Below are 11,528 nucleotides of genomic sequence, written 5' to 3'. Positions count from 1 at the left end.
GATGTCGGTGACACCAACTCCCAAAAGGATGTCGATGGATATCAAAGGGAGTGTACTACTAGGTCGAGCGGGTTGGCCGCTCGACCGGAATTTCGCTGCCCCCGTATCTCGTCCGCTCGACCGTAACTTCGTTGTTTGTGCGTCTCGACCACTCAACCGAAGTTTCGGTCTGCCAATGCCGAGACCTGCTGTCGGGCCAAGCAGGATAGTCGCTCGCCCGAAGTTCAGCTCCGCCAATGCCGAGCCGGTTGTTTTAGCGTCGGTCGTTTGACAACTCCCCGTGTTGAGGGCGAGATCAGATCGGGACCTTCTCCCTGGTCGGGGCATGCTCGCCTGATCGGTTGATGCTATTTGCATGTTGACCGTCTTGACTTTGGCCTCCACCGTGGTCGCTATCCTCCGTAAGATGGGATCCCTCCTTATCACCGCATCAAACCATATTTACCAAACACTGAATCAAATGGATGTGAGAGTTTGGTTATACAGGAACTCTATACGTCAAGACTAGCCAAGATCAGTAAAGGAGGTAGGAAGAAGGCTTTCACTTTGTGTTTTTTATCTTTTAAATGAAAGTCATATTGCATCTTCTATCTTCAACACAGATCAGCAAAGGATTATTCCATTCTCATTTTTAACAAGATGTCTCTTCATCCCTTAAATTTGAGTTGTTCTATTGATGATTTGACATTATCTAATCTCCGTTGCACATAGAAACCTCCTCATGTATCCTGCTCAGTGTGTTTGGTTGGAGAAGAAAAATAGTGAGTACATCAGCTCGTTGAATGGCAATGAGCAGGGAAAGTTAAATGCAGCGTATTGATGGCAATGATCTCAAGGATCACCCACTATTTTCAGCCCAACTTGAGGTTTGATGGAACTCCCGCTGGCTGCTGCAGCGCGATATAGTGACGCCAAGGACAGATGGTGGTACTGACGGCGTACGCTACGGAAGACGCAGGCTTCCTCTTTCTTTCCTCTTTTCAGGGACAACTGATGAGCTTGCTCACGAGTAATACGTGGATCAGCCTTTAATGCATCTGATGCTTGCGACATTTCTCTCTCTGTTTTCTTTGGAGCTCGACACAAATTTGAAGCAGCGGTACCATCGAATAGGAGGATGGAGAGCAGGGAGCTAGCGAGGGTTCATGCACGGCCCGTGTCATGTATTATCGCTGTTCTGTCAAATCTCTGCTCCGCTTCAGAGATGGTTCCGCCACTCATCTCATGTTCCCCCTCCGCATATCTTGTACGGCAAGTCTGATAATAACCCGTCCAACATGAAACTCCATTTTTTTTTAAAAAAAAAAATTAGGAGTTGGTTTATGCATGCTGTAATTTATCAACCATTAGTAGATGTTACAGATGATTGGAGTATACTACTAGTGGTCTCGAAGTCAGCAACGTTGGGCTGATGCCACTGAACAGTTCGTAGTCAAGATGTCCCCCTAGAAAGACACTTCAAACATTTCACAAACCAGTGAATATAAATTGAGTTAGATCGATTGGTGAATGATAAAATTAAAAGTAAAAAATATATATATACCGCAAATTTACATCCATCCAACACTCTCCAATAAATAATATGATAAAATCAACCCTATCACATCACTGTCACTTAATTTTGTATTATAAAAACATAATAATTATTTCGTCCCGCCGATTTTTTTTACATCAGATTGCGTGCTCATTCGATCCGACGGATATTGCTCTTCCATCCGTCCCGAGAGGAGAAATCGGAGTCGTCCCTTTTGAGTACGGTCTGAATGGCTGCTTATTTTATTTGACCCTTTGTTTTAGTCCGCCCTTTTTCTTTACTGCCGCTGCTACTTGCACTTCTTCCTCGCCTCTGTCGCATCCTCCGCCTCTATCGATCCTTCCCGATATGAGCGTGGCGATGAATGGGGGAGGCTCTGATCTATTGTATTCTAGCTAGAATTCGACGCAGTCTCTTGGGATCCAGTCTTCGGATCAAGATCTTCTCGCCGGATTCGTAATCGTTGAACTGGAAAACCTCTCGGTTGCTCTCTCCGGCGACTTCAAGGTTTCTTTTTTTCCTTGCTCTAGGATTCTTTCTTTCGTTTGCTTTCCCGATAGGGATCTTTATTGACTTTATTTCGGTTTCTCGGCTTTGTCGCCAGGTGGGGTGGCTTTATGTTTCTTTCGATATCAACGGTTTTCTCTATTATCATCGGTTATTAATCGCTGTTTTTTTTTGCTCTCTGACCGTAATTTGATTGCTTGGATGTGGTTTTGCTAAAAAGTGGATTTTTCCAGACATCATTTTTAGAAATTGGGCTGCGATTTGCTGCAGTTTGTTACATGTCGTTTTCGTTGCTAACTGTCGCAGCATGAGCTTGATCTGATTTCATCCCCAACTTGAGCACCATGTGGAAGCAATTCCTAAGTAAATTGCCTCGCAAGTCTTCCAAATCAGATTCTTCCCCTGCGCAGGCGTGTTTAAACGGGAATCCAATCCGTTGGACCAGAAGCGGCAATGTAGTTCCCTCTCGATCAAGCACGGTCAAGCGAACTGCTTCCGCCATATTCCCGTCAAGTGTTGTCACAAGCATTGAACCGCTACTTCTATTCAAAGATGTACCTCACACGGAAAAGAAGAACCTTTTCATCAGTAAGTTAAATCTCTGTTGTGTAGTCTTCGATTTCTCTGATCCCGACAAGAACACTGCTGAGAAGGATATGAAACGGCAGACACTATTAGATCTCATTGAATATGTTGATGCTGGGAGCTCTCGTTTCACTGAGTCCATGATTTCTGCTAGCTGTAAGATGTTTGCTAGTAACTTGTTTAGGGCCTTCCCACCAAATATACGATCTAGTTCTGTTGGTGGGGAGGCTGAAGAGGAAAAACCTATGTTTGAACCAGCTTGGTCCCACCTTCAACTTGTCTACGATTTGCTGCTTAAGTTCATAGAATCCTCCTCACTTGATGCTAAGATCGGGAAGAAGTATGTAGATCATTCATTCATTTTGAGACTACTTCACCTCTTTGATTCTGAGGATCCTAGAGAAAGGGAATGCCTGAAAGCAATATTGCACAGGATCTATGGAAAATTCATGGTGCATCGTCCTTTTATCCGGGAAGTGGTAAGCAACATATTTTGTCAGTTTGTGTTTGAGACCGAGCGACATAATGGGATTGCTGAGTTGTTAGAAGTCTTTGGTAGTATCATCAGTGGGTTTGCATTGCCTCTAAAAGAGGAGCATAAACTGTTCTTGTGGAAGGTCATTATACCTCTGCACAAACCAAAAACGATTGGCATATATCTCCAACAGCTGACTTACTGTGTGGCGCAGTTTGTGGAGAAAGAGCCTAAACTGGCAACCTCAGTTGTCAATGGGTTGCTGAGATATTGGCCTGTAACCAATAGTCAGAAGGAAGTAATGTTTTTAAGTGAGTTGGAGGAGATCTTAGAGATTACTAACGAAGTGGAGATTCAGGAGTGTATGCTTCCATTATTCCGAAGGATTGCATACTGTATTAACAGCTTCCATTTCCAGGTGATTTAAACTATTTTGATATTTATGCGTCAATTACCTCATGCATGTGAACTTTGATTGCAATGGAGTTGTATGCCTGCAATTTATGTCATATGCATAAAGGTTTTTTCCCTTCTCTTTATCTTTTCATGGGCAGGAATGACCATGATGTGAGGCTTAATATAAGGTTGCCAATTGAATACGAAACTATGTTGAAAATCTCAAGGATCATTCTTGGATAAGTGGTTTCCAGATTATTATTAATCTTGTTGCCTATTATGCTAGGCCTTTCCCCCTAATTGGTTTCCCTTCATACTTTAGAGGTTTTGTTGTTTTTCATTTTGTTTTGTTTTGCAAGTTCCATAACCTCCTAATAATGATTACAAAAATTTCAAAAGTAACATCACGGATGTTATTCTCTAGCATCTAAAGCTTTTTTCTTGAGGAGAATAATATGAAAGATCCCACTGAGGATGAATGAGGTATTTATTCTTGCTCGTGCAACAACACCGAGGCCTTTACATGAGCTAATTGGCACCTTCAACATTTTAAATTATCCAATTAACTTTCTCATTTTATAGCAGTCTAATTGAACGAAACTGAAGTAGTTGAACTCACATGTGCTGAATGTGCAATAAATAATAGAAGATTTCAAACAATTGGTATGTTCCTAAACGAAAATGGTGAATGATGCATATGCAATTAGTTATGCATATGCATATGCCACTTCAATTATGGATCTTAGATTATTCTAGTTATGCATGATCTCCAGCTACTCTAATTACTTAAATATTCTTTATCATTACAAATAACTGAATAAGGAATCCATGTTTGATATTTGTTAATTGCTTAGCCACCATTTAGTATAAAATAGACAATTGGTTTGCTTTTATTTAACCTTCAATCACTGCTTGGTATAAAGTATGGTTATGCCCCTTGGATGAAACTATGTAGCAATTTGTGCCATCTTGTTCGTAAAACATTTATGGAGGATGCATCAATCTTAGCACACCTCAAATTTGATTATCAGATACAGAGTTCATGGTCCAGTTATCTAGTCACCTCTCAAATTTGCTATGCTCCTTTGAGAAACTCTAATCTAGTAGAAGGGTTAGTTTCGTAGTTTGTATTTGTATGGTCCACAAAGAGCAGACAACTTAGTTTGGAAATAAATTCAGCAACTTGATAGTGTGCAGCAACTGTGAAGAGCAGGGATTTGTAAAATCAGCACCGCACATACATTAAGTACTTTATTTTTTCTGTGTGATAACAACTAGTTTGCAAGTAGATTGTGCTGAAAATTCATTATCTACATTGTAGTGGTCAGCAAATGATAAATAGTGAATATAATGTTTTATTACTTTTTAAATATTGAATAGTTCTGAAGCAGATGTTGGTATCCCTTTTATTTTGTTGATTTCATATAATGATCTAGTTGTAGGAGCATATTTGGTGATAACTTGTTATCCATTTTTTTGTTTAGTTTTTTTTTTGCATCTGTATGTAGTTTCCTTTAGCTTTGTGTGGATTTTTATTAACAAAAGAAGTATAAATCGTCTCTAGGTGGCAGAGAGGGCCTTATTCATGTGGAACAATGATCACTTGATTAGTCTGGTGTCGCACAACCGGCAAACAATAATGCCTCTAATTTTGCCTGCCTTGGAAAGGAACATTCATAGTCACTGGAATCAAGCGGTTTTGAACTTGACGCGAAATGTGAAGAAGCTGTTACATGAGATGGATGAGGAGCTATTTTTAGCTTGCGAGAATAATTTTGAACAGGAGGAAATGGAGCAAAAGATCGCGGAGGAGAAGCGAAGAATGACCTGGCACCGCTTGGAGAACTCCGCTGCCTTCCAGCCACTGGCCGGAAACACGGCTGTCCTGATTAGACCTCCACTTGTTTCACCAGTTGTTGCTGCTGCCCGTTCTTGAAGAAAATTAGAGTAACTCTAGATCAAGCAGAGTGCCACAGTGCTTTTGCAAATTTTTCTTTGGTCGCCTGATAACTATGCTCAAAATTGAAGCTATGACAAGAAAAATGCATGTGAGATGAGTGGTATCCATTGTATGTAATGTGATATATTAGGAGCATAAATTTCCCTTGTTCTTGTTTCCTCATTCCGGATTTTGATCTGAGTTTGTCAAGATCTCAGTGTGTTGATCATGCTTTGAATGAGAGGTGTTCTCAGTGTTGCTAACTCTTTCTGTAAGAGGCAGTCTCCCAAGTCCTAACCATGATTCGACGCTGTGGGCAATCGAATGGAGATAAGAAAGGGTGGGTAATGAGTTCCCAAGTGTGTTGAGTAGAATAAAGATAAAGAATAGTGCTAGGAATAGTTGGGATACAATCTAAGTTTTATATCGAAAAGATATGAAAAAAATTTAAAAAGATATATCATATTTTTATTAGCATGAGATATTTTGGATAGAATTTAAAAAAAAATCATGAGGATGTAGGTACAAAATAGGTAATATCATATTATTATAGAGATATATAAATATCCTTTCGATCATAATAAATGATATTAAAATCATGGTTCAGACCAGATGTTATATGAGGTGACTTTGAACAAAGTTGAGGGTGGACCTGAAGCAGATCAAGGTGACTGAATGCTCGCGAAAAATATTCGAAACAAGTCAAGAGTGATCGGATACTCGTGGAGAGACCTAAATCATAAGAATAATTGTAATTTTTTATTTGAGGAAAGGATTATTATGATACAATCAAAGTTTATATGAAAATTATTATAGATTTAAAAGGATTTATGATATCTTCATTGACATGATATATATATATATATTTTTTTGGATATAATCCAAAAGTAAAATCACGAGAGATTTAAAATGGATAATATCGTAACAAAGATGTGTGAATATCCTTTCAGTCACAATAGGAATAAAGATAGGAATGAGACACATGAATCCTAAGCCTAATCCATCTATGATTTTTTTTTCCAGCGTAAATCTTCTCTGTCGATGCAAACGAACCAAAGGACCCGCTTTGTCTCTCTGCGTAATCCTGTCAAAATTTGATTTTCCAGGAGAAAATTCGGAAAAGGTGATCCAGTAGGATACAAATCGAGGCTTACATGTTGGAATTGATAACGGCTTTGCAGGAGGAGAAAAAAATTGGCATTTTGACTTGACAACTGAGCATAAATCCGAATTAATTCAACGACTAGTAGTTATGACGACATTTAATTACAATATAAAGAAAAGTCGACGACGATGGCGACGCAGTACAAATTGAGGACGCCATTGGAATCCATCGATTTGCACATGAGCACAAGAATTTCTAAAGCCACGTCAGATCCTGCGATATATTATTAGGAAATATTTACTCGCAATATCTTATCTTTAGGTAGGGAAAAAAAAGCACAAAAACCTCTGTAGCCACGTCAAATCCTGTAATATATTGGTGAATATTTTCTTTTAAAGTTATCAAATTGATATGGCATCCCATCCAATTTATCATATTGTTACTGATTGATCGATATGAATATTTGTATATTTAGAAAAAATAAGAAGGTGCTGAGTAGCTTACTGAGTAAATTCAATGTTGATCTGGCTGACCGACGACTGGGCTACGAGTTCGAAAGCCGCGGCGCCGAGAACCAAAGTCGTGCCGGAGGCCGAGGGGGTGGAGACGAGCGAGGCCGCGTAGTCCACGACCGTTACCTGGACCTCGCCGTCCGTGCAGGCGCCAGGTGTGGCCGAGCTGAGGCAGCGCACCTGGTATTGACGGCCGCAGCAGGCGCCATTGTCCCAGATGGCGTCGCCGGCGGCGGCGAACAGGTTGTTGGCCGGGAACTGGCCCTCGTCACTGCCGAAGCACGCCGTGGCTAAGAGCAGAAAACGAGATGGGTTAAAATCGGAAAGGAATTCCGTCGAGCAGTCTGTGGGCGTTGGGTCGACTTACGCAGGTAGGGCGGACCGTAGGAGGAGGCGGTGCCGACGTCAGCGATAGAGGGTCGGTAGAGGAGGTTGAGGAGGAGGAAGGAGGAGATGGAGTAGAGGGCGGCGGATTTGTGCCGCATTGCTGACGAAGTACGGCGCCGAAGAGTTGAGGAAGGGAGGGGAGTTTTGGAAGATCGAGTATAAATTAATCGTATGCAAAGGAGTGATGGATGTCGTGTAAAAGGGTGCTACCGGGTCAGCGTTGGCTGCCCAATTTATAGCTGGAATGAATTGACGGACCTCCGGTCTAGATAATATCAAAGAAGATAAATTATAAATTTTATTCATAATCGATAATTAGAATGAACTTTTTTTTCGCATCCGTCTGGAATCAATGTTCCTGCGTCTGATAATTCAGATTCCCCTATTCTGTCCATTTCATGGCTGCAAACTGACAATTCAAGCCTAACATTCCACTTCAGAAGAGTATCTTAATTGAGTGTGTTCTCAAACGCAAACCGACCCAATAAACATAGCTACTTAGCCTTTGTTCAGATGAGAGAGGGAATGTTCATTAATACAAAGGAAAAAAAAAAGGGAATGCTCACCTTATTTGAGGAGGGAAGATTAATTATATTACTTGTTTATGAGAAAGGGGAGGAAACAAAAGACAAATATATAAAAAAATTATAAAATTAGGATAATTCTATTTGTGTTTACATAAATCTATTTAAATTATTTGTTTTAATTAGAAATTATTTGAATGATTTTAATTATTAAAAATTTAAGGTGCCCGTCCATTCCGACGAAGCTCCTCTTCCTCACCAGTGTACTCGTCGTCGTCGTTGCTCTACCGTCACTATTGTTGCCGATTCACGCGCCCCCTCCATAAGTCATCGACGTCATTGTCACCTTCTCCATTGTAGTTGGCATCGGGTCGGCATTGTCACCCTCGTCTCCGCTACCCTTCCTGTCTATCGTCACCGTCTTCTTTGCCTTCCCCTACTTAAGGTAAGGCCACCATCGTCGTCACCGCCACCGCCACTGCCACCGCCACCGCCACTGCCGTCAAGATAGAGATAAAGTTAGATTATTTTTTTTGGATTTCCCTTCCTTACACTCTGATTTAAGATGTAAGAAATTCGACATCTTTTTCCCTAACCAAGGTTAACACTTACCTTTCCTTCCCCTTCACATCCTTAACTCATTCATTCCCAAACGAGATTAAAAGTTCCCTTTCCTCTTCTGTACCCTTTCCTTTCATTCCCTCACCTCCTCCCATTAGAGTTGTCAGACGAGTCAACCCGTGACGGGGCGGGTCGACCCGTGACGGGTTAACCATTTGGCGACGAGGGGCGGGCCAACCCGCCAACTTGGCGGGTTGGGAAATTTCCAACCCAACCCATTCTAATGCGGGTTGCGGGTTTGGCGGGCCAACCCATGGACCCATTAAAATTTTTTAAAAAAATTAAAAAATATTTCATATTTTCAACATTCTATTTCGAAAAAGTTTTCTACAATTAAATATATACATAAACATGTATTTTAAATATAAATGAACACAAACGAGTACTTATGTTGGATGAAAAGTACTATTTTTATTTCAAAATTATAACAAAAAAAAGATAATAAATTGACATAAAACTTAGCTTACATGTATTTTCAACCCGCGGGCCAACCCAAGTTCGAGCGGGCCGACCCGTGCGAGTCGCGGGCCTAGGCGGATCGGCTCACGACGGACTTGGGTTGATAAAATTTCAATCCAACCACGTTAAATTATTTGATAGGACAGACCAACCCGACAGACCCAACCCAAATTAACGACTCTACCTCCCATACACTGCCAAACTAATATGAGATATAGATAACCTACTCTCGGTTCATCTATCGAATAAATTTAGAACTCAATATATTCAGAGGACGAGTTTTAAATATTCATCTTTATTGAAATTCAAATTTTGATTCTAAGGACTCTCAGAGAGTGGCTGACCTCCTAAATCCTCCCCCGCTGTAGAGCTGCATATCCTTGTTAATTGCGTTATCAAATCATGTGGCGTCTTGCTCCGCCAATTAATAACATTGTTGCATATCCTAGCAAACACCAAACACCTTGTACCATGTTGGAGGGCATGAGGCCTTTAGACTTACATTACTAGTAAGCAATATCATACTAGCACTATTATCATTGTAACACCGTAGACTTACACTATAAAAAACAAACTACTTCAAATAAAAATACAAGTGCAAAAGACAACTAAATCCACACAGTGGAAAGAAAACATAGATAACTTAACAAAAGACCTAAGGAAGTTATCTACTGGAAACATAATCCTTAGACGACAACTTAAAACTTATTTATTCCTAACTTATTTATCAAAATGAGTTTGACAAGAACTCAAATTGAATCATTTGCAGGTCCAAATGAACAGTGAGAGAACAAATAGAAATTAATACAAACTCCTTGATAAATACTATAACTATACGGCGTAAAAGTACATCCACGTATCAGTTGGAAGAACTAATAGATATAGAAAGAAACTTAGTAACATTTTCTAATAAACAATTAAATTCACATATTCCTAGAAGACTATATAACCAAGGAATATTATCCTTTTTTACAGTACTTTACAGACATCATAGGACAACCTCTTCATCTTCCTGATGGAGAAGAAGAAAGATTAAACTTTATGATTGAAGAGTCTACAAGAACACTCATACAGTGAAGACACAATTATATCCACTTAGGACTAATTGTGTTCGGTCTTTGAGGATTAATGAGAAAAAACATAGAAGTTAAAGTATTTTTAATCCTCTATGACTCTCGATTCTCATACAATGAAAAGACAATTATAGGACTTATTGAGATAAACATGAATAGTAATCTGTGCATTACGTACTTCTACCCAAACTTCAATATGATTATTTTAGATTTCATCAAACATATTAAAATCACTATTCAAGCAAAAGGATATGGAAATTTCCAAAAATATAACATACAGATTGATATAATTTTCTTAGGTAAGATAATGACTCAAATTAATAATAGTTTGAGGGTAGAAATACATAACATCATTGAAGCCCTACAAGAGGAATTTATTACAAGAGGAATTTAGATCTAAACCTAAAGACTTCCATTCAAAAATCCAGAACTAGACTGGAGCCTCAATTTAGATCTAAACACTCAACCATAAACTCTTCAACCAACAGACTTAATAATCTATAACGATAGGTGATTCGGTGATGAGGAGGGGCCCGGTCAACAGGGTGATCAATGACATGGTGGGGTCAAAGTCAAGCTGGTCAACGCCCCGATATTATCGTCCGATCGGGCAACCCCCCTTTCCCGACCGGGAAGAAGAATCACTCAGCCTACATGAAGCAGATGCTAGCATAGCTCGGACACATACCGAGCTTCTGATGCTCAGAAGATCCAAGTATCAGCGAATCCAAAAGCTAAGCGGCCAAGCCGCTCGAACTTGCTTGAAATCTCAAACGAGTGGAGCCACAGCCGAGCGGACAGTGGAAGGATAGCCGAGCGGATCTCCTGCTCGACTCCAAGAGGGATAGCCGTCCGAACGGACGAGGATCAGCCGAGCGACTCTCCCGCTCGACCCTTGGAAGGACAGCCGTCCGGATGGACGAGGATCATCCGAGCGGCTCTTCCGCTCGGCCCGATAGCCGACAAAAGATGAATCAGTCTATATCTTTGTGAGAGCCTGTGCCACTGACAGATGACGTGGATGGCGGCATGGTCAAGCAGAGGATCGTATGATGGAAGCTTCCACTGTCTTGTCAGAGATATGCTTGGGTTGTTGCGGTATGGTGTTAGGGACACTTTTTGATATGCCTTTTTAGGGTATACGTTGAGGAGCGTGCATGCCTCGAGGAGCATGCACGGGCTTCCCCGGAGCCCTATATAAAGGGCTCCAAGCTTCGACGAAGATATGCATAATCTCTACTATAGCTACAGTTACCCTGTCATTTTGCTTCCTCGTTTTTTCTACATCACCGGTGGTTGACTTGAACGTCGGAGGACCATCGCCGGGGAACCCCTCCCCGGCTCGGCACTGACGTTGCTGTGGTTGCAGGTTTACTGACGAGAAGTCCACCAACGGGCAACGGGAGCACCA

The 11,528-nt window shown here is 40.8% G+C and overlaps 2 protein-coding genes across 2 annotated transcripts; one reads left to right on the top strand and one right to left on the bottom strand.

Annotated features, from left to right (window-relative positions):
* Positions 1-1,799: 1,799 nt before the first annotated feature.
* LOC121978475 (serine/threonine protein phosphatase 2A 57 kDa regulatory subunit B' kappa isoform-like) lies at positions 1,800-5,671 on the top strand. The gene is made up of 3 exons (XM_042530820.1): positions 1,800-2,041; positions 2,348-3,519; positions 5,062-5,671. The coding sequence occupies exons 2-3, from the start codon at positions 2,386-2,388 to the stop codon at positions 5,431-5,433; spliced, it is 1,506 nt and encodes a 501-aa protein (XP_042386754.1). The 5' UTR covers positions 1,800-2,041; positions 2,348-2,385; the 3' UTR covers positions 5,434-5,671.
* Positions 5,672-6,521: 850 nt separating this feature from the next.
* On the bottom strand, positions 6,522-7,665 carry LOC121978485 (EG45-like domain containing protein). The gene is made up of 3 exons (XM_042530830.1): positions 7,421-7,665; positions 7,046-7,343; positions 6,522-6,814 (listed from the first exon to the last, which is right to left on the bottom strand). Exons 1-3 carry the CDS (start codon positions 7,536-7,538, stop codon positions 6,808-6,810), a joined length of 423 nt encoding a protein of 140 aa, XP_042386764.1. The 5' UTR covers positions 7,539-7,665; the 3' UTR covers positions 6,522-6,807.
* Positions 7,666-11,528: the final 3,863 nt, after the last annotated feature.

The sequence above is a fragment of the Zingiber officinale genome, chromosome 1B, assembly GCF_018446385.1.
Source record: "Zingiber officinale cultivar Zhangliang chromosome 1B, Zo_v1.1, whole genome shotgun sequence".
Lineage (NCBI taxonomy): Eukaryota > Viridiplantae > Streptophyta > Magnoliopsida > Zingiberales > Zingiberaceae > Zingiber > Zingiber officinale.
The sequence above is the reverse complement of the archived record's forward strand: the minus strand, read 5'-3'. Positions and strand labels throughout refer to the sequence as shown.